The sequence below is a fragment of the Corvus cornix genome, chromosome 5, assembly GCF_000738735.6.
Source record: "Corvus cornix cornix isolate S_Up_H32 chromosome 5, ASM73873v5, whole genome shotgun sequence".
NCBI classification, from domain to species: Eukaryota; Metazoa; Chordata; class Aves; order Passeriformes; family Corvidae; genus Corvus; species Corvus cornix.
Genome location: NC_046335.1, coordinates 6,901,680 through 6,928,116, shown reverse-complemented (window position 1 = coordinate 6,928,116; position 26,437 = coordinate 6,901,680). Strand labels below are relative to the sequence as shown.

Genomic DNA, 26,437 nt, shown 5'->3' with positions numbered 1-26,437 from the left:
ATGTGTCTCATTTGTAAGAGGTTGGGCTGCCTTTTTCCTTATCAGGAAATAGAAGATGAATGTAAAGAGTTCAGCTTCCCAGAGGATGCTTGGGGGAGACAGAGACGAGTTAAATTTGCGACATGCTCTGAGTATTGGTGCAGCTCGTTTAAGCGAACAAACCCCCTCCGAGCTACTCATTCCTCCCCTTGTGCCACCCCTTCTATAGTGCTTGCACAAGATCTGACACAGAGATGGAGAGGGAAGCACAGCGGGAAACTGATCCAGCCAAAAACCAGCCCCACAGGGAATAGAAAAAAGCCCGTTGCTTGATTCAGTTCATTGTGAAGCTACATAGATACGTGCTTTTTGACAATGGAAAGGGTGGCACACAGGGGAGAGGAGAGCTGAAACTAATGGGGAGAAGTAAAGGGCTGCCAGGGCTCAAGGTGGCATTGCCTCCAGGAGCAAATTCGTGTCCTCACCAATAGCTCCAAAACTCTTGATGGTTTAGCACTAGAATATTCAAATACAATCGTGTAGTCAAACTATTCACTTTTATAACAATGTGTTTTTAATATATTCGCCAGGGCAATATATTTTCTGTTTTCAGCTTTGAATAAAAAATATGCTAAATTATATGTTTTACATCAACTGAAAATATTAAATAGAGAAGTCCCCTAATTAAAGCATAAATTCTTAGAATTCCATGATAGTCTATTTATTGAAATCAAGATTTCTCCACAGACCTGTTGGCTACAAATAACATTATACACAAATGTAAATACTCTTTGAACTAACAAGTCAGCAGGAAGCATTTACAAGTATATATATACATTAACATTTTAAACATCTCCTCTGATACTGAAAAATAAGCTCAACAGCTTTTGTGATATTTTAAAGCTCATACCGGGTGTTTTCATGAATTCCCTCTTTTTAAAACTTCCAGTAAATCTTGAAAGCTAAGAGCTAGACTAGCCACTTAGAAATTCTTAGGATTGCGGCCCGTAGCACTGCCAAAATGAGAAAAACAACAGAACACAGAGAGGTCCTCCAAAAATAAGAATAGCAAATCACTTTAAAATATAACTTAGGGCATCCAGCAAATCTTTTCCTTTCTGGCTACGCCTTGTGCAATGCTTGCACCTCCAGTTTTAAAGATCCTTAAGTGCTTTTACACGCTAACATTCACTAAGGAGATTCAAAGGAACAATGTTATGGCAACAGGAAAGTATAAATTAGAGGAAAAGAACTCTTAAATAAAATATTTTTGCTTCCCGTTCACTATCTTTTAAGTAACAGCAAAACTTATAGGATAACTGATGTTGATTTTTTTTCATGTCTGCTTTTGTTCTGTCTCCACAATAAATCATTTTTGTCATGGTAGGACCACTGAAACACCATTATTTCACTCTCCTGCAGATGTTGTCCCATTCTGGGGAGAACATTCAGGAGCAGCCAGCCCCAGGCTGCCTCAGCACCCAGACCTTCTCCCCTTTCACAGCAGCCAAATTCCTCCTGTCACTCCAGGCCTTTTCCCTAACAGTCCCATGCTGTTCCCCTGCACACTTTTACATGTCACCTTAAATACTCATCTATGTAAATACCCATCTACTTGCAAGCCAGGCTGACTTGTTTATGTTCTCCTATACTCCCCTTGATCACTGCTCAGGCTACTTCAGTCATTCTGATTTTCTCTGCCTACATGTAAATAGATCCACTCTTAAGATTCCCTGCAGTGCAATTCAGGCTCTTTGTGAGCCTTAGCATGGACTTTAATACGTGTGAACTCCAAGGCACTGGGTTTTGTTCCACTAGAACAGGAAAAAACATCAATTCAAGTTCAGTTGGAAAGGTTTAACAAACTTTACTTTGAAAGGCTACTACAACACATAACTGAAAAACAGAGGTACTCAGGGTGTTTATAAACTTAGATAATACACGTAAATACCATCATTCCCATTTTCTCCATTTAACTTCTGTAGTTGGCAGGTCTACTTACACTAGAAAGTCAAATTTTTTAAGAAGCATGTTTAGGTCAAGTTCAGACCAATAGGCTGTAAACAAGGGCTCCTGATCCTGAGCAGGAGGCTCCATAAATCACCCCTAGCCCTTCACTGAATTCAGGACTGATCCCTTACATCGCAGAGGTCACCTCCTGCTTTTCAACAAGGTCTTTAATCTGGGCTGTGCTGTGCCCCTGCAGAGCTGCGGGCAGCGGGGCCGGCCGTGCTTGGTACGCAACCCGCGTTCGTGAGCTCATGGCTCAGGCCCACAGCTCCCCAGCCAAGCTGAGTCATCCTCACCCTGGTCTCACAGGCGGGACATTTTATCCACTCCTCCAGCCACCCGCTCCACGCCACCTTTGGGATTTGCTTCCCACTGCATTGCTCTAATCCTGCCTGCCTGCCTTTGCCACTCCCTCACACTCAGGATCTCTTCTCCCACTCAGTCTTCCCACTCCTCCAATGCCACAAGACTCTCCTGCCAGCTGCCCCAGTGCTTTCCATTTCTCCTTCACTTCCCTTGACTGCTTTTCCCAATCCAGCTGATACTGTGAGAGATAACCTGCATGTCAGAGAGTCACTGTGTGCAGTGTATGAACCCCCCAGCTCTGGAGTGCTGGAGTGTATGCGTGCCTGTGCACTTTTGGCCCCAGTGCTATTGAGGACTCGGTTGGCTTCAGCATCATACAGGAAAACAAAGGACTGAGCAGGTAAGCAAAACACTAAAAGCCCACTAAACTGCACCCAAAGCAGTTGGTGCCTTGGAGCAGCTGCTGGCTCAGGACCAAGGGCTGGTGGGGGAGCCTTCTCCATTACTGCAGAAATGCACATGTCTGCCAACCAAGAGAAATCCTAATGCACATTTAAAACTGAATAAATGCAAGGCAACTCACACTAATTTTAACAGTTAAAGTGGGGATTCTGAACTGTATTCACGTCTCTGAATAGTCTAAAATTAAAACTTGATACCTCTCATAATCCCCAAGAAACAAGGAATGAAACTCAACTGACAGAAACAAGCACGTGAAAGCCCTGGACTAGACCGTCAGCTCCTGGCTCATATTCTCAACCCCACCACTGGCACATGAGGTGATAGAATATTTCAGTTGGAAGGGACCTGCAATGATCATCTAATCCAACTGCCTTAATTGCTGATCTAAATTACTTTCCTCCCTCCATAGCTCAGTGGGAAATAGCATTTACCACCCTCTTTGATAAAGTGAGATCTGCTGGGAGAAAGTACAACTAGGTTTTATTTTTTAATTGTTTTTTCCACGATTACGTATTAGGATCCTTTCCTCCACCCCATCACAAATCACACACTTAACAAAGGTTTAGACAGCTGGTGCCTAAGAGTCAAAGCCAGTTGCTCTCTCAAAGGCCAAAGTGCCTCACTGAATTGGTGTCAGCTGGTACTTAGTAAGATTTTTAAATTCAATTAAGAGACAAGCTGCATAGATTAGGGCTCTGCTAGAATCAGAAAGGAATCTTAAAAGGCATAAAGTATCTTTACATTTATTAAGCAAACTCTGCAGTCTTTTCTTGTTATATTCTTGTTGAAAAACAGAACATTCATAAAGTGTCATGAAAACAAGAAACAAAAAAACCCTAAGGTCCCAAGCAATGGGACTATCTTCACACCCATCCTGCTTTTAACTTTCCAACACAAGCAGCAAGGCACAGTTCCCAGCTAGGCTGAAAATGCCGTCTTCAGTGCACATGGCCATGCTGCATTCCTAGCAACCCACCACAGCCACTCCTCCCTTGTATGTTAGGATAAGCAAGTTAAATATACCCACAGAGGTACAGACAGTGAAAGAAAGGCCAACATCAGTTGTACAGTTCTGCTAGGACTTCCCATCTGGAAAATGACCACTGTGCTGGAACCCCTCAGTTATCCCGACAGTCATTAAGTCCCTTCCCCCTTGTGCATACCAGCCCGAGCCTGTGAGGTTTAACTGAGCCTATGTGCTCACACCCCTGGGATGCACCTTCCAACAAAGCCAAGAAGCAGGGAACCAGGACAGCCAGCTCTGCCCCTGCAGCAGAGTCAGAGGACCAAAGGATTATTTCTTGGCATTGCTGGTTTGGGGTTTGTTTTTTTTCTTTTTTTTTTTTTCATTTCAAAAATTAATTTGGGGATTATGAACAATTATGCTCTTGCACATTAATCGCTGGGATCTAAAATTTTCACATGAAGAAACAACACATGGAAATATTAAAGCACTCATCTTACGGACATGGATCCGAGAACTGTTTAATAGCAGTCAGTGAAGGGGTAACATTGTGCTTTTAATCTACAGTTTAAAAATAATGATTTGTATATCTACGTAGTAAAACAATAAAATTAAGAACAGAAACTGGTATTAGGAAACAGTGAAAATGTAATAATTAAACACATTATGCTTTTCAAAGCTTTATACTTAATGAGCCTAGATAGACACCTATGGTTAGGAGGGTCTTAAAAAAATAATAAAAAAGAGACTTATTTTCAAATTTTTTTTTTCCTTTTCAGATTTTTTACTATACTTATGCTTTGCTTTGGTGTTCTCTCTGCTGCCAACTTAATGCTTTAACAGTATGTTTATGCTTATGTTCTTTTCAAATGCTTGGCATTATAGTGAGATCTCATATCTTTCCTCAAATTAAATTTTGCTCCACATACTCCACATGTATACAGATGAACATCCCTGTGCTGCTCCAGTTGCTCATTATTTGGGAATATCTGAAAGCAGACCTGGCATATAGTCTCTCCAGCTGATAAGTGAGATATCATATGCCGTACATGGTCATGTTTTCGGAAGTTTCCTTGATCACAAATGGAACAGACATACCTGGCCATGCCTTTGTGCATATCATTGTGGAGCCGCAACTGGCGCTCTCTTAAGAACTGCTTCCCACATGTCTGACAAACAAACTGTTTTTCCTTGGTATGAACGGTATAGTGTTCCCGCAAGTGGCAACGCTGATAAAATCCTTTCCCGCAAAGGTTGCAGAAATGCTTACGTCTGTGATCCCTCTCATTCTCTTCCAACATGGAGTTCTTGAACAGATCTTGCTCCAGGCAGTTTGACATATGTTCAACCACTAGGTTTTCAGTATCAAAACGCTGGCCGCAATTAGGGCATCGGAAAGGACAGGCAGAATGCTTGTATAACTGGTTTTTCTGAAGGCTGTTCATTTGGAAGTGACTGTCCCTGAAGTCCTCTAGCATCTCGGCAAACATCATGTCCCTTATTTCTGACTGCTCCTCGGGGTTCTCTTCCAAGTCCATTTTCTCCTCAGAATTTCTGATCCCGTTCATGGTCAGATCCTGGGGTTCTCCACAGGTCTGGGCATGATCCTGTAGCTGCTTGCCTTTGACCAGTATTTGACCACACTTGCCACAAGCACATATATTTTCTATGTGTTTGGATAAATAATGAGAGGACAAATCTTCCTCAGTGATTGTTAGCCCACAAAGTTCACAGGGAGCATTCTCCACATCTTCCTGCACTGAAGAAGCCTTGCTGTTAAGGTGCCGTGGACTTTTCAAACACTTTCTTTCATCCTCATCCATGGATAAACGAGGTTTTAGAGTCTTCCGAGCATTTCTCTTCTCTCTCATCTCTTCCTCGACGTAGTATCTGTAAAGCGGCTCTTCCTGTTCATCATCCAGGTCATCATTGTCAGAAGACTCATTGCAGTCTTTATCTGCCACCTTAATAATATTAAAATCCTTCAGCTCATCTGTAGGATTGTCCTCTGGCTCCACCTTGATGATAATCCTCTTCCTCTCAGAGGCTCTACTTCCTTCTTCACCTGATGTCTCAGAGGCAACTGTGCTGCTTTTTCTGCTCGTGATGTTTGACACGGGAGATGAAGAATCGTCCACAGCATGGCTTGAGTCCCCCTTGTATTTTTCTGTTTGTGTGGAGATCATTTTAGAAGTAGAGTTCTTTTCACTAAAGTCCATTTTCTCAGCACTGTAGTACCTGGCACTTTGGTAGGAATGCCTGTTGGTGCATGTTAACACATGCTCATCCAGTAGCTTTTCACAGCTAAAACTAAACCCGCAGCTGTCGCAGGTGAAGCTCCTTCCAAACCGGCGCGAGTGTGACACGCGCTCTTTCGTGTGAGAGAATTTGGACGTGGTGCTTTTTTTGCAGACATCAAACAGTTGCTCAGGGAAGCTGTTGAGCTGCAAAGCTTCTTCGTCAGGCTCTTTGTTATGGGATGTATTTACCGTTGAACTTGGCGGCTCCATGCCCCACCTGTTTGCTTCACTGCCATTTCTAGCAAGTGCGTCTTCATACATTCTCACACCAAATATCATTTTACTAGTCTGGGTGCTAGAAGCAGGAGATGAACATTTTAAACTAGATGAGTCTGTATCCTGTATATCTTCTAGACACTCAGGTACATTATATAGCTGTAAATAGTTCATGGCCACTTTAAATTGCTCAAAATTGGCAGGGGCTGTCATAATTTTTCCTAAATACATGAACTGTAAAATAAGATCAAAGCATTCAGCGCTAATCTTCATGTTGCTTAGATTCAGCTGGGCTGTAGTGTTTTGATGGTTCATAAAAAACATCCTAAAATAGGCGCTGCAGGCAGCAAGGACTGCTTTATGTGCTTGAAAATAAATATCATCGATAGCGATGCAGCAGTCGCACAGAAAGCCCCACTCTCTTTGCTTGTTTAGCTGCTGAAGGACATAGTTGCTATGGCTGGTTTTTGCCATCTTGTACTTCGATTACAGCCCTGCATAAAGAAAAAGGTATCTGTTAAATCATGAGTACAAAACCCAAAGCCTACTTAAATGTAGGGAGGAACTGCCATCTCTGCTCTCTAGATCTTCCTATTCTGCCAGTCTGCGGTACAGCTTCCTGTCTGGAGATCTCTGCTGCTAACTACTTACGAATATTGATGCCAGTGAAAACATCCATAATTCCATGTGCTCACCACTAGGCTTACAAGACTAGTAAACTAATAAACACAACCAGCACACACGTCAATCAGAGCTACCCTGCTAGAATATAAATTAGCAAATATATCTCAAAGTCCTACAGTCAAGATTTTCAGATATGAATTTTGAACGCAGAACTTCAAAAACTTCACAGGGTAGACTTCTGTAAGATGGCCCCAGGACAACACCTATACAAGGTAAGCTGGCTGTCAGAAACCACTCTTCAGTCTCAACTTGCCTTTTTACCTGTCAGTCCAATGGGCACATGATGCAACGCACACTGGAAACCAGGCCAGGCTCAAACTGGTCTTTCCCTCCCCATTAAAGGAAATTAAGAGACAACAGAGCACCCACACAAGCTACTCCACATTTCGCTCTTCATGGCAGCTGAGGGATCATCTCAACCTTCTCTGCAAGGCGTCCTGCAAACCAGGAACTGCAAACTCAAACACCTTCTCAGAAGCAGAGGGCAGCCCGGCTGTGGTGGCACGTCCCACGTTCGAGCCCGCTGCAGATGGTGACCAGGCAAGCTGCGTGACAGCCACAGGGACTGCAGAGGCAGGAAGTGGTGCACGCCGTGCCTCCAACTGCTCTCAAAACCACTCGTTCAGAGCACTGAAATGTAACCAAAACACGTAGCTGGGAAACCGGACAAAGAAAAGCTCGGCAATGGAGAACTGAGAGAACCAGCAAGCCAGAGGTGGAGCCATGGTGAAATGAAGCCTCAGCAAAGACCAGAGAGAAAGGTCTGCCAGTGCTGAGGGTTGCTCTGTGTGAAAGGACTAACTCATCCTCAAGAGAAAAGAGGAAGAAAATATCATGGTTTATGTTAAAAAAAAATCCAGAAGAAATGCACTGCATACAGGAGGTGTGTGTTTGATTAAAGATAAACTTCAACAAATGTGGCCAGATCCAAACCTAGTCATGACTCACTTTGGACAGCCTTTACTGATACACATAATCTGTTCTAACTGCACAGGCTGAGGGGGTGAGAAACCAGAAGAGGGTATAGAGAGCACCCTGACTGAAATGAAAAACATAAAGCAGTAAGGAGGATTCTTAACATTTTGAAAGGTTACTGCAAACAATGCAAATAATTGTAAGAGGTTTGTACAACTGAAGTACAGGCTAGCAAATAACATATACTAAAGGGCATTTTATGACTCAGTGAAATGCATGGATTGATTTGCAACCACTCTTTCAACTGTCCAAAATTTAAACACAATACACACAAAAATGCTCCACTTTTCTTATTTTCCTAACAGCTTACATCTCCTAGGGGGAAACGTGGGTAGAGAAACTGAATTCCACAATTAGTGTTGAATTCGCAAGTCATAGGCGTTGCCTGGCTTGTTAAGTAGCAAACCTAACATTAAGTCCCCGTTCTTCATTCCACAAAGGACTGCCACAGCAGAAAGGCTCGCAAGCTCTCGAGAAAAGAACATGCTCACCCCACCCAGCAATATTCCCTACTGCCAACTCACACAGCAGTTCCTATGGATCACCACCAGCACAAGATCTTGCCTGGCAAGAGGAATGTTGAGATTTGGGTTGAACTACACTGATGACAGGCATCTGAATGGCAGATGCTCCTCTCCTCTCAACCCAACCCTTCACACCCAGAACTCCAGGTGAGCACCCTGCCATAATAATTCTGACTGGTTTCGCCCAGTGGTGTCCACTGCAGAAATGCAACTCGTTGCATGGAATTCACTTAATGTCTTTTTACTAACTTGCAAGGCAGTGGCTTTAGTAGGAGAATCTCTGAAACAACTTCACATCTTTTCTACAGAAACTGATTATTGTTTATGCCACTGGGTGATTTCAGATGTTTCTGTGAAAAACAGCAAAGCTCTCGACATCAAGTAATAATAAAAGTGCACTTCATATTCTTTCAAGTGGTAACGTGTTTTGGATTTGAGGCAATTCATTAGATGCTTAAATGTAACTCAGTCTATTGTACTAAGAATAGCAGCTGCATAATGATAAAGAATTAATTTCAACTTTCACATTCGAAGAGTGAAAACCAATGAGAAAATGAGATGATGCCATCAAAGGCACGACTGGCCTCTTGGTGTGAGCTGCCAACACAACAAGAAAAGGCTCAGGACAGCTCATGTTAACTTCCCCATCCTCATAAAGTGGCAAGTTGCAAATGTTTTCTTTAATTGTGGGCTTTTTACACTAGATATACTCCATTGTGTCCTCCAATAGCAAAACAGCAGTACAAGCAGCAAGCCTGTACAAAACAGGTGGTCACAAACTGTCTGCAGGCACCTGCACACGGGGTTGTTTCCAGATGGTGGGAACAATGAGTGACAGCACAAAAACTCGCCTTTTCCAGGTCTTCTTCTTTGAATCTGGTAAAAGATATTTCTCCTTTTGACAGATGATGTCCTGCAAAGCTTTCAGCACATGGATCCTGACTTGCAACAATGACCCACTGCCAGTGCTACCACTCAGGGAAAAAGGGGTGGAGCATGAGGTTGCTTGAGTAGGATGTCAAGGTTTTGGATTTGATATGTACTTGGCCTCTGTCACAGTAGTACTACATGTAGGTATTAAACAGAGTGTTTGAGGTTATTTATGTTAATGAAACTCCTGGCATCCTCCCTCTGGCTGCTGTATTAACCTGCTGGATGTAACTTGCCACTACGAGAGCCTGTGTTGGGCTATTTACAACTTCAACACATTTCAACCAGCAACAGCAAAACTTTCCTTCTGAAACCTTGGACTGATTACTTTTTTTCCTTCCTCCATAGAAAAGCTCAGCCAAAATGGTTCCAAAAATGAGGCTAAGAAAAAGCTTTCATATATGCAGATTACTGGTTTTTTTCATTTAGAAATTAAAAATAAAAGCTTCTCTTCCAAAATCTTTGAAGAGACACTTTATGTGGGAGAAAGCATTATGTTTTAGATATGTTGTCACAATATAAAAATCTGCCTGAATTTGGCCAAGCTATATGCTTGAGGGGGAGAAGATACAAATTATCAGTTTATTCACACTTAAAATTTTTGTTAGTAGTTATTAAAACTTCAGATTATAGCCTCGCTGAGAACATTTCATCCTCTTGCAGCTGCTTAGTATACAGGTGCCTGAGCCCTCCGCAGTGAAATCCCCTTTTGCACAGAGCTCTGCCATGCTTTTAAACTACAAAAGAGTTGATTCAGATAGAGGGAAGAAATTTTTTATTATGAGGATGTTGAGACACTGGCACAGGTTGCCCAGAGAGGTGGTGGTGGATGCCCCATTCCTGGAAACACTCAAGGCCAGGTCGGACAGGGCTCTTAGCAACCTGATTTTGTTGAAGATGTCTCTGTTTATTGCAAGGGGGTTGGACTGGATGGCATTTAAAGATCCCTTCCAACCCAAAGCATTCCATGATTCTATGTGCCATCTCCACGAAGTCACAGCTGATAGTAGAGCCTCCTGGGGACTGCTCCACACCACCACTTGCCATGGGGTCTCAGCTTCCCTTCTGGTAGCTGATGGAGAAGATGCAGAGTTCTGACTGAGGGAGAGCCAGAGCCAGGAGGAGATGTAGTGAAAACACAGGGAGATTGGGAAATGTAAGAAGGACGTGATGGAAATGCTCTGGAAATCTGGAGAGAAAGGAGAGGCAGGCTAGGAGCGGAGTGCTGAGCCAAGAGGAGGGGGACTAGGATTAGGAAGCAGCAGTGGGAATTAAAAATGGGTGCAGTGAGGGTCTAAACAGTGGAGGGAAGAAGTCACTTGGGCAAGGAGCTGGGAAGAGCTAGGCTGCAGGGCCTAGGGCACAAGGGGTAAAAAACACAGACAAGCTGTTTCTGGGGAATGGGTGGAAAACAATTACAGCATTCACGCCTTCAGAGCAGGAACGGCACCCCAAATTCCCAATCCTGCCATCCCTTTGCCACCAACAAACATGACAGGCTTGCTGACAAACTCCTTCCCAACAAGAACAAGCTCTCAGAAAATGGTAATTTATCATTATTTGTTACTTTAATTGCTAAAATGGCAGCAATCTGCATTTATCATTCATGTGGGTGGATCAGTATTGCAAACTATTTCTGAAGTTTGCTTTAGGAAAAAAAAAAGCAGGTATTAGAAGGAAAACAGGTCTTTTTACAGAAAATTCAAGGTTTCAAAGTTAAGTGTATACACAAGAAATGCTGATTAATGCAGGAGTAATTGTGCTGCTGTTTATGTACCTATCATATGTTATATATATATACATATATAATATATATTTCATAGTATATTCTTCCAGCCCTCCTGTCAAGATTTCCCTTACTCAGCACAACCTCTGGATCTGTCCAGGCCTGGATCTGAGCAGCACAAGACAAGATCCCTGCTCATTTGGCCAAGCATTTGGAGGATGTGAAGTGAATGAGAGGTGGGGGACAAAAAGCAGGATCTCACAGCAATGAACACTGCTTGGAGAACATCCTCCCAGTGCTGTCAATGCCAGGACAAGTAATTTCAACCTTTCTGGTTTGGGGTTTTTTTAATAAGCCTGGCTTGCACTTTTTGGATGTCCAATTTATTCACATAGGTAAACACCACTGGTGGCAACTGAGGCCAGTGAGAGCTATCCTCTGTATGTATTAAACACCAAGTATCTTGGAAAATTAAAGCTCCATGCAGGTGAGTTTGTCAATCCAAAGTTTTTAATTATTTCTGATCCTCTTTTTCAAAGAGAGGAGAATCACCCGCCACTTGCCCAGTGGACTAGCACACTTTGTGAAGCATCCAAATCCTGGAGGCACCAAGCTCACAAGTCCACAAGGAACCCAAGTAACTCCATCTTCAGCGGTGACTGATTTGTGTGGTGAATGCAGCACAGGCCACAGTGTAAGCAATCCTGAATGATGCAGAGGTGTTCTGAAATAATGTGCTAGAAAAGCATCTGATATGAAAACTAAAGGTATTTGACTTGGGTATTCTCACTCTGATAGTCAAACTCCAAGTCTCCATATGCATTTTATTTCCCTAGTAAGTATTTCTTTTTACATGGCCATGCTTTAATTCAAGCTTGTCTGCCACCAGACTTTTTTTTTTTTGAGGCCCCACTTAGATACTATTCAGATGTGACCGTGAACAAGGTTAAGCTGCAATACTACACTAACCAATTATGTTGTTTGTAAGTCTGCTAACAAGAAAAAACAGGTATTTACTACAGCTCCATGCCATCATTTCCTCACACTCAAAGTTTTCTGAGATGTTTTAAAACAAAAGAAGTAAAAAAAGTCCTCAAGCAAAGAACTAGTGAAGTTCTTTTCCTAACTTCTCTGTCTTTAAAACAGACATACCACAAGGTTCAGAATTCAGGAGCCTTTCGGCTCCTAAAATTAGTAGGTGGTTTTCAAAACCCAGCATTTCCACTGCTGAGCAGGCAAAAACATAGCGCTTACATGCTTAGCGACTGGAAACCAAGAACAGGCCAGACAAAAGTGTACTAAATGAGTGGAGAATTTAGTGCTAATAGAAAATGAGACTGGAAAACCTCAAGCAAACAACGCCCAGTTATCCAAAAAGCAAGCACAAGAGGATCAGAAAGCAAATCCCCCATCGCCGTCTCTCTCCATATCCCACCCTGGTGTGGGTTCCCAAGAACTCTTCCCCCTAATTTTGCCATTGTGGGTCAGATCTACCAAAAAGCCTGGATTCCTAAAATGACAGCATTGGCATGCTGCAGAAAATCCTACAGAACAAGTATAAATTCCCCACACAATGCCCAAGAAGTTTATGTGTTCAGCTACTGCACTGACCACAGACCTGCCGACAGGCTACAACTTTTACCTAGATATACCCAATAGGAAGCCACAGAGAATTGGGTCCCTCAGTTTACACAAACACTGAAAAAACAGTGAAGAACTTGGGGCCAGGTAACAACTGTCCATCTCAACAGTGAGTATGGATCAGTTTGCATTGCAAGCATAGCCTTGCTCATAAATTAGAACAGCTATGGGAATTCCATGTACTGCCAGGGAAAATGTAATTAAGCTCCATTATTCAGGCTATGAAGGACTAAAGGTATAATTTATCCTCCTCTCACAGCCCTTCCAATCACCTGCCTTTCAGACATGCCAGTTGGGAAAATGATTTCAATGATGCAGATACTCATCTTCAGACACATCCCGATGGCTGAAACTCATTTTAAACAGACTCCTGGACAATGTACAGGAAGAAGTTTCATGGCACTTGGGCTAGATCTGAATGAGGGGAAGAGAAGGTGCTCCAAAGCCCCCAACATGAGCTGTCAGAGCTCCTGGATGCCCTGTTCTCCACTGCTCAGCCAGCAGCTCTCTGCTGATTCAGCATCCATGTCCACAAATGAGAAACAGACATCAAATTTTAGCAAGTTATGCTTCTCAACTGCTAACTGAAAATTAGTTAAGGAACATTACATGGTCTTAGGTAAGAACGCTCCTCAAAAGACAAGGAATACAGCTTGACAGGAAAAAAATAAGAAAACTGAGTTTGTGCTAAAGCCCCATCTCAACTTCAAAGAACTTTAGATCAGATCTAGGGAGTAAAAGTCCTAGAGAGAGACCTTATGCAGTCCTTTAAAGTAACTTGCTAGCCACAAAGGTTGACTCTAGAAAGTCACAGTTATCTTTTATCTGGCACCTTTACAGTTCTCAAGCAACATAGTAATGATATGTTTAAAAGAAACAATTAGTGGGAACAAAATTATAACACCCAATTTATGCTCTGTAGCAGAAAGATGAGCCTTTTTATCTAGGCTCTCCAAGTTACACCAACTTTAAACTTCTGGAGGCATTTTGGTGGTTTAACCACGTTTTGAGACCTTCAAATGAAAGTCACAGGTGCCTTCCAGGAAAGGATCCTTGGCTAAATACAGGTCAGACTTTGGTGTAACAAGTTGCTGGATGCACATGAATGAAGCACAGTAACTTGTGACACACAGATCAGACTACAGGTTTTCTTGACTCTTCTTGGTCTTAAATGCTTCACATTTTACTTTCAGCACACTAAAAATAAAAATAAGGCTACTAAGGTCTTCATCCAATGAAAGAGGTCTAATATGGGGGAGAAAAGGCCACAGCCAGTGAATTCTGGAGTTTTGCAGTGACACTGCATGCACAAAGAAAAAATTACCAGACAAATTTGAGGATATAAATGGTCTTCATGCAAATTATGTCAGCTTTTGTGCCCACATGCTGTGTCCGCAGCAGAACTCTTTGGGTGATGGTGTCTACCATTCGCAAGCTAAGGCAGGGCAGAATTACCCAGCGGCTGGAGAACCACTGGCCAAAGTGAAAAATGAACACATGGCTTTTCACTCTACATGTGTGTGACAGCCAGAACAACTCTAGTAAGAGGCCCAGCTGTAACAACTAAGAGAAAGGACACCGGGCTTTTATCAGGAAACTTTCACTGTCTCAGTTCTGAGCAGCTATTCTATTTCCATCCAGCAGGTAAATAGCTACTGCGGCTTTGTCCATCCTGGATTTCCAGGGCTCTCCACCACCAGCAAGAACAGAAATCTGTGAAAGAAGCAGCCACTCACATTCAAGCAAGAAAGCATCTAAAAACCCAAATCCCTGTTTGGCCTGAGCACTCTCAATGTAATCGCTGCTAATTCCTGTGCCAGTGACAACAGCGGTTGAGTCTGATGAAGGGAAAGACTTGTACAAGCAGAGCTGAAGCATCTGTTAAGTCTGTGATCTTATTCCACACAAAACTTTCTGGCTACTAGGAAGAAGTGGCTTCTATTACTTCTCTGAGCTTCCCACGCAGCACCAACCCACATCTTCATTACCTGCATCCAACCCTCGCAGTGGGTGCCTGCTGGTTCCCTGCTACCTCAAAACAGCAGCAGAGTGCAACTAATGCTACTTGTTACTCCTCAGGTTTTCTGGCCAGCCATCCAAAAATCTCTCCACAATCTTGTCAACTCGCTGTGCTGCTGCTACCTAGGAAAATCTCTGCAACCGCTCGTGTTTGGCCGGTTTTCCCCATGGCCATATGGTCCCAACGCCTCTCCCCCGCTCGCCATGAAAGCTTAACTTGTAATTCGGTAAAAACAAGAAGCCCGCATCCCCCTGCTCACGGCTGCTCTGTGGGTTTTTCCAAGAGCTGTAATGAGGAATGTTAAACAAACACCTTTAATTAAAGGAATGTTTGTTTAGTGTAATTAAATGCCTACGGAACACCGCACTGTTGCAACCCCGGATAGTTTTGCAGTGCATGCTGTACCTTGCGATACTCAAGTGCGAGGGAAATAATACAAGCAAATGACAACCTGGCAGTAAACATCCAAATATTAAGCAGCATCCAAGCCATGCTACCCGTTTACCAACGCCTACGTGTCAAGAGGAACCGGCACTCCTGTATCAGCTGAAACAGGGTAAACTTGAGAAACTGAGTTACAAAAAATCCTGAAAAAGAGAGAGGAATAAAACCGCAGCCCCAAACTCAGAGCGTGTTGAGTCCCCTTTCCTCTACTCTCTTCAACTACCTTTCTATCCGAGAAGAAAAGAGGAGTCCTTTAAAGAACGAGACTTTCCACACCGCTTCCAGAGCAGTACGGGGCTTGTTTTTTATGTGACAAAAGTATTCCCCTTCCTTTCCAGCCGCCTCCACGGCGATCCAGCCCACTGCCAGCCCTGAGTGAAACCCAAGTCTCCCGCCTGGCAGGGTGGAGCATTCCCCCCGGGCTGCAGCTCCGCTCCGTTTTTCGCTAAACTACCGCAACTCACTCGAAGTTTTGGGCCGTTTATTTTGTGAAGACAAAAGGAAGAGAAGCGGCGGGACCCACCGTGGGGGCCGGGGCCAGGCGCGATAGCGGCACTCGAGGTGTTTACCGCGACTTCGAGCCCCGGAGCCACGCGGGCGGCGCACTGCCCTTCCCTTCCCCGCCTCTCGCCCCTGCACCTCCTTAGGCCGCTCTTCGCTCTCCAGCGCGGCATCCCCCGACCCCCGCCCGCCGCCCCGCAGGTGGAGCGCGACCGCCGCGACCCCCGGAGAGAAGGAGGGAGGCGAGGAGGGAGGGAAAGAGCGAGCCGGAGCCGGACCCGCCGCCGCGGCGCCGCCGCTCAGCCCCCGCGCAGTCCCCGCGGCGCCGCTCCGCTCCCGCGCCGTGCCCTGCCCGGCCGCTGGGCGCAAGGTCACCGCGCCGGCCGCCGGCCAGGGACCGGCCGCGGCTGGAAAGCCCCTACCTGGCAACGCCGCCGCCACTATGGCGGGCCGCGACGGGCCACGCCGCCGCTCGGCACTTCCCACCTCCCGCCGCCGGCGGAGCTGCGGCCGCCTCCCGCCTCCTCCTCCCCGGGTCCCGGCGGCGGCCCCCGGGCCCCGCTTACCGCGGCGCGGGGAGAGGCGGCGGCCGCCGACGGGGAGCTGTGCCCGCGCCGCTCCCGCCGCTGCTGCTGCTGCCGCTGCCGCCGCGGCTGCAACAAAGGACTTCCGCCCCGCCGCGCTGCCGCTGCCGCAGCGCCGGCTCCGCCGCGACCGCACGGAGCCGGACCCCTCCCCTCGGCGGCCGCGGCTCCCGGCGCCGCCGCTGCCAGCGCTGCTGCGCCGCCGCCAATGCCGGGGCCCGGCGGGCGGCTCCCTGCCGCGCTCCGCTCTCCTCCCATGCCGCCGGGGACGCGGCGCGGCGCGGGCTGGCGCTGCCGGAGCCCCCTCAGCCCGGCTCCTCCCCGTCCTCCGGCGGAGCCCCCCGGACCCGCGGCGGGGCAGCGTCAGGCCGGCGGGCGCCCACCGGGACCCCGCGGCCGGGCTGTCCCGCCTCGCTGCTCTCCCGGCTCCCGGAATCCGCCCCTTCCCCCCGCACCCGGGCTCGCCGCACGGAACGGGGAGTCTCTGCTTTCCCCCCGAGCCAGCCGTGGCCGGTGCTGACGGGGAGGCTCCGGTCACCCGTGTGGGTGTCCGGCGTCGGAGTGTTGCACCCGCAGCCCCACGGCCCCCGCGTGGGACAGTTCAACTGTTTCCAACTGAAAACCACTGCAAGCTGCGTGAGAAAGTATTTCCTTCTCGCTGCAGTTTCACATGTTAATACCACCGCCCTCCCTCCTGGAGCTTCACGGTGATGCAGGAGCACAGGGCTGGCAGCCGCCGCCTCGCTCTGTCACAGATCCCGAGGACAGCGCTTTTTTTCATCCTTCCAGGAGCCGTCCCAGGCTCTCTTTCCCACCAGTGTCTGGACCTCCCCTGTCTGACAACATCCAGCTCCTCCGGAACTATCCCATGTGAGTAAGTGGGATTTCCGGCCCCCCGCTATCTGCCGCAGATGTGAGAGAAAACATAAGCCAGGTCAGGCTTTCCTCCAGGTCTTGCCACTTGACTTTTCCGCCCCCAAAGTGACATTTGTCATTCAGCACAAGCATTGTAAGTGTTTAATCCGCACAGCTCCATTATTCAGTTGCTGGAGATACCATTGTTTTTATGTTGCTGCAACTACAATCCCTCTAAGTATCAGACAAGCCAAAATGGAAAACTTAATCATAGGAAAACTAAGAGATTTTATTACAAATTTGAAAATGGCAAAAGTAACAAAAAAGGCAACAAAATAAAATGCCACAATGTTAAAAGGTACCAGCATCCATCCCTGCTTCAGCGACCCCGAAGGTTTCCTGAAGCATCCCTCCACTGTGTAAGCAAACAGGACAAACCCAGCTAACACAATCCTACTTTCCAAATGGAGAATCAGCCCTTCCTTCTGGGTCTGTCTGGGGATTTTCTAACCACTACAAAATAAAAAGGGAGCGTTAAAAATATGTCTTTCAGAATGTGTCTAAAAAATCCCCATTTCCCCTCTCACGCTGCTGCAGCCTTGCCTCAGGGGTGTGTAGCAGTGCCAAGGGAAAAAAACCTCTGTGTGTAAGACACCAGCTCCCACAGAGGGTGGTGGGACCCCCACATTACAACTACTTTGTAGGTTTTCCTGTTCTATAGGAAGTTAAATAAACGGCCTCCATAAGCCAACAGAGTCGTGGTTTCCAAATCACACTGAAAAGTTGCTTTTCTTATGGTTCAAGAGTCTTTTTCTCCCGACCTCTTTACACACCTCAGGGCAGCACAAGCCAAGAGTGCCCAAGAGGGCTTGTGCAGCCTCTTGCTCTGTCCCACGTGCATCACACCGGGAGCTTCTGCCACCTCCGGTAAGGTGGGGCACAAGGCAGTCCCCCTTTCTCACCATCCCCGTTCCCTCACTGCCCTCCCACCACACTTACCTTTCTAATTTTCTTTTTTTTTAATTATTATTTTCTGGCCACAGAGGAGGAGGGAGCAGAAACACCCATGAAGAGAGCTGTGATTATGTCCTGATCTCTTTCTGACCCACCACCATAGGCTGTGTCACTTTGTATTGGCTGAGGTGAGTGATATCATCGCCTGTGTTTTACGGCAAAACACCAAATTTCATTCCTCACCATTGCTTTCATCGGTTTGTCTCTTCAAAGTCCTCTTTGGACCAGAGTCAACCTAAATAACATGTAAATAATTAATCATTTAAATAAATAACATGCCATCTGCAAATAGCAACTCACTCTGTATGCGGGTTAATAAATATGTTAAATAACCCAAAACAGAGTACAAAACCTTGAGCCACCTACTGTCACTCTTTTTTGGGGAAGAAAAGTGGCTACTGATCTTTATAGGAGCAGCAGGATTATAGCTCTGTGGTCTCTCAATTCTGCTGCTGCACAAACACAAGAGGGAAAGATGGTCCCTGAGTCCTGTGAGCTTTATAATTAGAACAGAAGAAATAAAACACAGGGCAATTGAAAAGAGAAAGCTGTGCTGGTCAGTGGGATAAGCAGCAAACACATGAACGAAAATGCTTTAGAGCCTGTGCTCTGTCATCTCTCAGCCTGTCTTCATCATCCACCCAGGCTCAGGCTGCCTGGAAATAGCCTCATAAACTGACGGATTCTGGTGGCCAGGGGCATTATTTGCCGTAAATACTCAAGAATTGCAGTTACGGGGGTGCAATAGGAAAATGGACTACAAACTATCAAATGCTGAGAGGAAACCAAGAGGGTTGATCCGAGGCACTGAATGTCTTCTGCAGAGGCCCTGAGTCAGCAGAGGTGCCATGGAGGAGATGGGTGTAATAGATCTTGGAAACTGCACCAAAAGCACACAAATAGTGATTTTCATTGCCTTTTCCAGCTGGAAAAACAACATGTGAACATCAAATTAATCCAGTGGCAGCAGGACGCTGTACGGACAGGCAGTTTGAACAAGTTCAGAATGCAATTTGGTAACACTCACCGGAAAGACTCCTCAGAGATTGTACTGAGTGCCAGAGCAGAGGGGTGCGGCTCAGGGGGACTCTCAGGAGGGGCTGGTGGTGGCCAAGCAATCGCGGTGAGGGTGGCACTGCTGCCTGGGCTCCCTCCTCTGCCTGGCACCTCACCCGGCACAGCTGCTGTCGCCTAAAATAACCCCTGGTTTAACATCAGTGAGCACCGGGAGGAGGCCTGACAGAGAAATGGTGCGTCCTCAGGACTCGTGGTGGTTAAAGCAGCACCGAGGCCGCAGACATTGGTGAGGAAGCCAGATCGTATCTTCCCATCCCTTTTCACGAGCGGGAAGACCGGGGAAGCTCTTTTTACTTTTTTTTTCTGCTAAAAAAACCCAACCCAAACCAACAAAAAACCCCCTCACTTTATGCCGAGAGCTGAGGCGCTCAGCAGACGACATTCCGCCACTGGGCGATTAAGAAGCCACGTCCCGCAGCCCAGGCTGATGCCTTTGGCAACGCACAGGAAAACACGCGCCCTCCCAGAAAAATCCCCCACGGGGGTGCACACGTTCCTTCCCCCCCTTCCTCCCTCGCACAGGAGCTGCGGACGAGCAGCGCGGGCAGTGCCGCGCAGGGGCCGCGCCCACCGCACCGCCGGGGCCGCGCTAAGGGCCGCGCTCGCTTTTCCCGGGAGAAGCCCATCCCTGCCCATCCCTGCCCGGCCCGGCGGGGCCCATCCCGCCCGGCAGGAAGCGCGGGGGGGCAGCGCCCACCCCATCCGCCGGGCGGGCAGCGGGGGCGGGCGGTCGCGGCGCTTCCGCGCGGGTAAGCGGCTGCGCGGGCGCGGGGAGCCGCGGGCCGGGAGGGAGGGAGGGAGGGCGCTGGTCCCGCGCCACGGGGAGGCTGCGCTCGCCGCCTCCCCCCCCCCAGTAATTTTCTGCGGAAACAATAGCAAATATCAGCGTTTATTTGCGAAGGGGCCGCTGGCGGGGCGGGGCGCGGCGAGGGCGGCTCAGCCCGCACAATGGGGGCTTTGTTGGGCGCACAGGGCTCCTCTGTGCCGGAGCCGCCGGGCTCAGCCCCGCTCCCCTGTGCCCCCGCCGCGGCTGCGGGGCAGCAGAAAGCACCATCAGATCAGAGGGAAAAGGCCAGCCAGGTTTAAAGTTAGTGCTGACACCCCACGGAGCGTGGTTAATCAGCGGGAGAAGCATCTCTAAGTGTAGCTGGCAGATGGAAAAGTCCCTGAGAGGTTTTAAGCTCATTGGTCGTGGGTTTGAGCATCAGCGGTGGTATTGGAAGGAGAAACTGTTAAATTGGGTGCAGGGACCATCTGGAGGAGGGAAGAGGCTTCGTGCCGGGCGTCCATCTCGTTTCGGTGGTGACAAGCCAACATTTGAGCCTTTGGGAGCTCTCTGATTTCTTAATGAGATGAACATCTTGTTCCCTTGCTCCCAGGCACACCATGGATACCACCGGCCACAGCGTCCTCCTCCTCCAGCAGCTGAACATGCAGCGGGAGTTTGGCTTTCTGTGTGACTGCACAGTTGCCATTGGAGATGTTTACTTCAAAGCCCACAGAGCGGTGCTCGCTGCTTTTTCAAACTATTTTAAGATGATATTTATTCATCAGACGAGGTAAGAACACACAGCTCTCCTACCCTTTAACCGCTCTCAACATTTTGCTTTTTCTTCTTTCTAAAGATATTGACGTCTAAAAGAGTATAAATGGGGCTGTTAGATGGCCTGAGATTATTTTCCTAACCCAGCACAGGCCTTGGCTCTCTAAACAATCCCAGTGCAGAACGTGCTGCCCTTTAAAACCACTTTCTTAGTCAGCATATGGCAACACCAGACCCTGCATTTTGGAGATGAGACATTTGTGTGACCAGATAAATAAAGCATGTAAGTACCACCATCTTCCTGCCGTGAGAACCTTGCAGATTTGGAATCCAGGGATATCCTGATACTTCCTGCCTGTGTGCAGTGTGTCCAGTACTTTGCTTTAGGGTGTAGTCAGGCTTGCTGGGTGAGACTGTCCCTTCTGGCAGGATCCACAGGCTTGAAACAATCGAGAAGTTGTGGCCTTATCACAGTTCTGCGCTTCAGACTCCTGCAGATAAGGGCCGAGACTGAGATCATCAATTCATTTCAAGCTGTTGTTCAGATGCTTCACCTGGCCAGGTCAGGAGTGGTTCTGCAGGTATAACAGCAGTGCTAAGGTCTGGCCTCTGACCTGGGGCTGGCTACTTGTAATGGATTAAACCCTTCTTCATTCCCCTTCCTGGAGGTCTTGGCCTCCAGCACCTCTGCAAGATAATCTTTAGGATCGGCTGTGCCACCCCTTGGCTGGAAGTGAGATGAGTTAACTGCCTTTCCCTCTGGATGTTGTTTGCTGACACTTAAGTGCAATGCTCATAAAGATTACACAGCAATGGCAGCTGAATTTATTACTTAAATAAATTGAGTGGCACACACTGGTGATGCACAGCTTGTATGGCATCGCTGCGGTGCCGTGCGGCTGCGGCTGGCTCTGCAAGGGAGGGACAGGTTGGCCAGGGCTGGTCACCCGTACCAGCCTCAGGTGCAATTGTGCACACTTCAGAATCACAGGGATAAATGCAGACTCAGGCACTTGGCTTTGCAAACAGGGCTTCTGCACTTCTGCAGGGCTTGGCCAGGGAGTGCTGCTTATAAAAGCGCTCTCACAGCAAATGGGCAGGTAATGGATCAGGATTTGGATCCCTGTATGTACTTAATCGTCTGTTTTGTTTCAGCGAGTGCATAAAGATTCAGCCTACAGACATCCAGCCTGACATATTTAGTTACTTGTTACATATCATGTACACCGGGAAAGGGCCAAAGCAGGCTGTCAGCCAGAGCCGACTGGAGGAGGGCATCCGCTTTCTGCATGCAGACCACCTCTCCCACATCGCCATCGAGATGAACCAAGCCTTCTCCCCAGAGCCGGTCCAGTCTTCCAACTTGTACGGGATCCAGATCTCTACGGCACACAAGCTGGCAAAGGAGCGCCTGGGAGCGAAGGAGAGCCTGCCCAAGGCAGGCAGCAGGTCTGTGGCCCAGGGCGATCATCCCCAGCTGCAGCTGTCCCTGGCCATCGGCCTGGACGACAGCCCCCTGGACCAGCAGGTCGCTCGCCCCTCGGCCCAGCCCGCGGCTCTCGCCAAGCCAGCAGAGGAGCGCCCAAAGCTCTCGGTTTCCATAAAGCAGGAGAGGTGCGACTCGGAGCCCGTGGTGTCCCAGAGCTGCACCCCTCCTTCTCCAGAGGCAGCGAGCCCCGTCTTTGCCAAGGGCAGCCTCAAGGTGCACTTGTGCCACTACTGCGGGGAGCGCTTCGACTCGCGGGGGGGGCTGCGGCAGCACCTGCACACCCACGTCTCGGGCTCGCTGCCCTTCGGCGTCCCAGCTTCCATCCTGGAGAACAGCGACCTGGGGGAGGTGCAGCCTCTGGCTGAGGACAGGGAGCCTGGGGATGGCCATCGCCTTGGGGCCTTTCTCCTCAAGGAGGACGAGCATCAGCTGGAGCACCCAAGCTGCAACGACCTGGAGCCTCTGCAGATCGGGCAGCTCTCCCTCATCTCCAAGGACCACGAACCGGTGGAGTTGAACTGTAACTTTTCTTTCTCAAGAAAGAGAAAGATCAGCTGCACCGTCTGCGGCCGCACATTTTTCCGGAAGAGCCAGCTGCTGGAGCACATGTACACGCACAGAGGGAAGCAGCACAAGTACAGCCGCTGCCAGTGGCTGGAGAGCCCCGCCACCCCCAGGTTTCACCCTTACTGTGACAGCGAGAGTGTGGGTAAGAGCTCCAGTTTGTCACAAGACCACTTAGATGAATGCATACTGGAGTCAGATCTCATCCAAGAAAATGTTGATACGATCCTGGTAGAGTAATTCTCCCCCTTCAGATGCTGAAACTGGATGTTTTGGCATTTTCCACCTAGGGAGTGGCTGCTCTGAGCAGCTGATTTTCTTGAACCACTGTTCCCCTCACCTCTGAGATAACTGTGAAGGACTGTGTACTTTGATTTGTGTACTTGCTTTTTTTACTTCTCTAACTTTTAAACTCGAGCTAATTCCCATCTAAGTCCTTGGAAGCCTCCATGTAAGTCAGTTATGTTTTTCCTGAATGTGAACTTATGCCTCCTCTGCTTTACTGGAGTTGACTGTATTGCTGGGTGTGAGGTTTAAACATTGTCTAGTACTCTGTGTGGTGCCTAGGACTGTTTGTATCCCATAGAATTGCTCTTCTGAAACCAGATGGATGGAAGTGTAGAGGGAAATACGTATTGTGTTTCCCAAACAGTTTGTTTTTAATGAAAATAAATATCTCAAGGAGATGAATCCTGAAGTTCATGTTGTATAACTGCAGTTAATAAATCTCTGCATAAATATTTGCAGCAGCCATAAGGCTGCTCTTTTCAAGGGAGTTGGCAGTGTTGATGTAGGGGTGGCAACCTTCATTTTGACAAGCCCTGGAGTCCTCATCTGTCTTCTAAATTTACTTTTAAACTCCAGGGATTTGCATGTGTTTTTCCTCCTTCCTACTCCTCCCTCGTTCACCACTACAGCATGAGCAAGGACAGATTTTGATGCCCCTCTAGCACCATGTTCCATTATTGGCCTGTCTTCTCTGCAGGGAGGAAGGAAAGCTGCAAAGGATTGTCCGCTCTTCTTTGAGAAGAGGCATATCCTAACCTAAGTCTTCACAGGATTAAATGCCACACACGTATTTTGTGCGTGAAAATGATTTCGGAGTGTATAAACAGCTTGGAGCAAACACATTCTTGAATATTACAATCTGTATATTTGCTAAGAGCAAATACACAATGTGTTATTTTTTCTCTGCTTGCAGAGTCACCATGAAATGGTAACATGCAAGTTTTTTGCCTTTCATGTAGTCACAGAATGGTTTGGGCTGGAAGGGGCATTAAAGATCCTCTAGTTCCAACACCCCTGCCATGGGCAGGGCCACCTTCCACTAAACCAGGTTGCTCAAAGCCACATCCAGCTCTTCATTTATCATTACTTGTTATCTGAAGGGTAATATCTTATCCAAGAGGGGGTTAAAATTGCACATATTCCTGTTGAATTCATAGTTTATCCCTCTCTAGCTTTTCAGCTGAAATATCCCAGGCTTCCCACCAGATGGGCTGCAGCTCATCCCTCAGAGATGCTGTTAATCAGAAGGCCCCGAGGAGGCACACCGAGTTCTTAGAGCGCAGAGGTCTCTTGTGCAGCACAGAGCAAAAGCCTCGTGAGCTGCTCCTGTAATCTCATTACCCAGTTTTTGAGAAACTGGAGGTTTCCTGCCAGTCCTGGTGGAGCCAAGTCATTGCCTTTGGAAACGGGGAGCCTGAACAATGGTGAGAACAGTTTGCTGTCAGCGCGCCTGCTCCAAAGCTCTTTGTAGTCGGGACCCTTGAGCTGTCTTTGATATTGTCCTGGAGCAAGAGCTGCAATTAAATCACTGCTGAATTAAAAGACCATCTGAGGTCTTTGTAAGGGTGGTTGCTGCTTCTCCTGGGCAAGGAGCTGCACACTCCAGGGGATGGATTGCCTACTGAGAGCTGCCAAATAGTGTTTCAAGACAAAGGGGCAAAACAAACAGTCCCTGAGCCTTCCGAGATGATGTTGCAAAATGCAGGCTGTGGTTTGGGGTGTGCTTCCCTGCTAGCCCCAGTGCTCCTTTTGCTGTGTGTACCCATTAAAGCTGCTCTGGTGTGAACGCATTTGAGCTCTGCTTAAAAAGCCTTTCTTTAAAACAAGCAAACAAACGGAACCCAGCCGACACCCAGGCCTGTGAATGCTGCATCTGAGCACAGAGCCATTCACACAGCATTTCCTAGAAGAGAGCCTTCTGCCTCTCTCCCAAGCTAATAGCATCAGCTAAATCACATCCAGCACAGGCTGCTCATAACTGGGCAAATGCCCTCCGGCTTCTACTGACCTCTATTTCTACATGATGGGTAAAAAAAAAAAAAAAAAGAGAGGTATTTTATGGTCATTCCCTATTTGTATGTGACACTTTACTGAGTGGGCTGGCTTCTCCGGGTGCTGCTTGGTTCCCTCGGCATCCTACATTTAATTTAAACACAGAGAGAAGCGTTTGCTGGGGTAGCTAGAGCTGTAGAGATGAGCTGTAGAGGGACTGAATATCCACGATTCACTCAGTAGATAAGCACCTTGGGTCGTCAAATAGGTGCCTAACTTGCCTGAAGTAATTGGTATTGAAAGTCAAAGGGTTCTTGATGTCTCTGCAGAGGTAACAGGGTAGTGGTAATAGAGCTCAGTATTGGGGACAGCAGCAGGGACAGCAAGCAGCAGTGCCCGAGGCGTCTCTGGGACACGCTGCTCATCCTCAGGTGCGTGGGCTGGACTGTTTCGTTCACTTCTTGCCCATTAAAAAGGGAGCTTTTATAAAAGCTGTGATCTTGGGTAAAAGAGCCAAACGTCTCTCAGCTGTACGTGCTGTAGGAGTGACTCCATGGCACTGACTGTGGACACACCAGCGAAGCCGAAATGAAACATAAACCAGGGCTGTCTTCATGTCCCGTGTATCCTTGAAAAGATACAACTGTAAGCGATTGTTTTCTGTTATCCTCACACCCCCTTTTAAGGTGTACTTTGGTTAACCTTTGTGAGACTGAACATCTGTGACATCAAACATCTGCCAAAGGCTTTTTTTTTTTTGCATCATTTGCAATACAAGAAATGCATTTTCAGCAGTTTTCTACTGCAAGTGTTAAAGCGCTGTTATAATTAAAGCAGCAGGAAAAGCTGCAGACAGAAGTCATCAGCTCCGAGTTATGTTAACATAAAAACATCATTCTCTCCAAGTCTTATGAATAGAAAATAATTTTACAGGGCAGTTACATTTGCTAAGCAATGGCAGCAGCTGCTCCTGGATAAACCATGAGAAGTTTTATTACTCTGTGTGGAAGACACTTGAATTACTGAGTGCTTAACCTTTATGCCGGTGCATGCTTGGAAATCTGCCTGACTTGCACAGCTGGGCTTGGCAAATACACAAATCTTGTTGGGGTTTGATTTTTTTTTAATAAAAACCTAAAAAATTTTGTCACCGTGTGCAGAATAATTATACTAGTGATTCCTTCCAGATATCTGCCATTGGTTAATCGATGCACATGGGCTTAGGCAAAGAAAGCCCCAGGGTGGGAATATTTCAAGGCTGGAAGTCCCAAAGCTCCAGGGGATCCCTGGAGATTTGCTTTGTGCTGTGAAGGGGTCCCATCATCAGGGGTACTGAGCTGATGAACCAC

At 47.3% G+C, this 26,437-nt stretch overlaps 2 protein-coding genes across 9 annotated transcripts in view; one reads left to right on the top strand and one right to left on the bottom strand.

Moving 5' to 3' along the window:
* The window catches only part of ZBTB1 (zinc finger and BTB domain containing 1), a 31,313-nt gene extending 11,543 nt beyond the window's left edge, over positions 1-19,770 (bottom strand). Inside the window, exons 1-2 of one of the 6 annotated variants that reach the window (XM_019293295.3) lie at positions 18,319-19,770; positions 4,820-6,731 (exon numbers count right to left, since the gene is read on the bottom strand). In XM_019293295.3, coding sequence (XP_019148840.1) covers positions 4,820-6,711 — 1,892 coding nt within the window. In that variant the 5' untranslated portion in view covers positions 6,712-6,731; positions 18,319-19,770. Of the gene's footprint in view, positions 1-3,220; positions 6,732-7,290; positions 15,800-16,104; positions 16,206-16,248; positions 16,354-17,385; positions 17,635-18,318 lie in introns of those variants that run through there. The other 5 variants (XM_039551762.1, XM_039551763.1, XM_019293218.3 and 2 more) reach the window with 5 other exon arrangements.
* A 129-nt stretch (positions 19,771-19,899) lies between these two features.
* ZBTB25 (zinc finger and BTB domain containing 25) lies at positions 19,900-26,233 on the top strand. 3 transcript variants are annotated; one of them, XM_039551764.1, is made up of 3 exons: positions 19,900-19,961; positions 20,592-20,771; positions 21,911-23,505. In XM_039551764.1, exons 2-3 carry the CDS (start codon positions 20,599-20,601, stop codon positions 23,046-23,048), a joined length of 1,311 nt encoding a protein of 436 aa, XP_039407698.1. In that variant the 5' UTR covers positions 19,900-19,961; positions 20,592-20,598; the 3' UTR covers positions 23,049-23,505. The 3 variants fall into 3 exon arrangements, with proteins under 3 accessions (XP_039407698.1, XP_010394448.1, XP_039407699.1); XM_010396146.4 differs by lacking the exon at positions 19,900-19,961 and adding an exon at positions 20,015-20,299 and having other exon boundaries at positions 21,911-26,233; XM_039551765.1 differs by lacking the exons at positions 19,900-19,961; positions 20,592-20,771 and adding an exon at positions 20,796-21,317 and having other exon boundaries at positions 21,911-26,233.
* Positions 26,234-26,437: the final 204 nt, after the last annotated feature.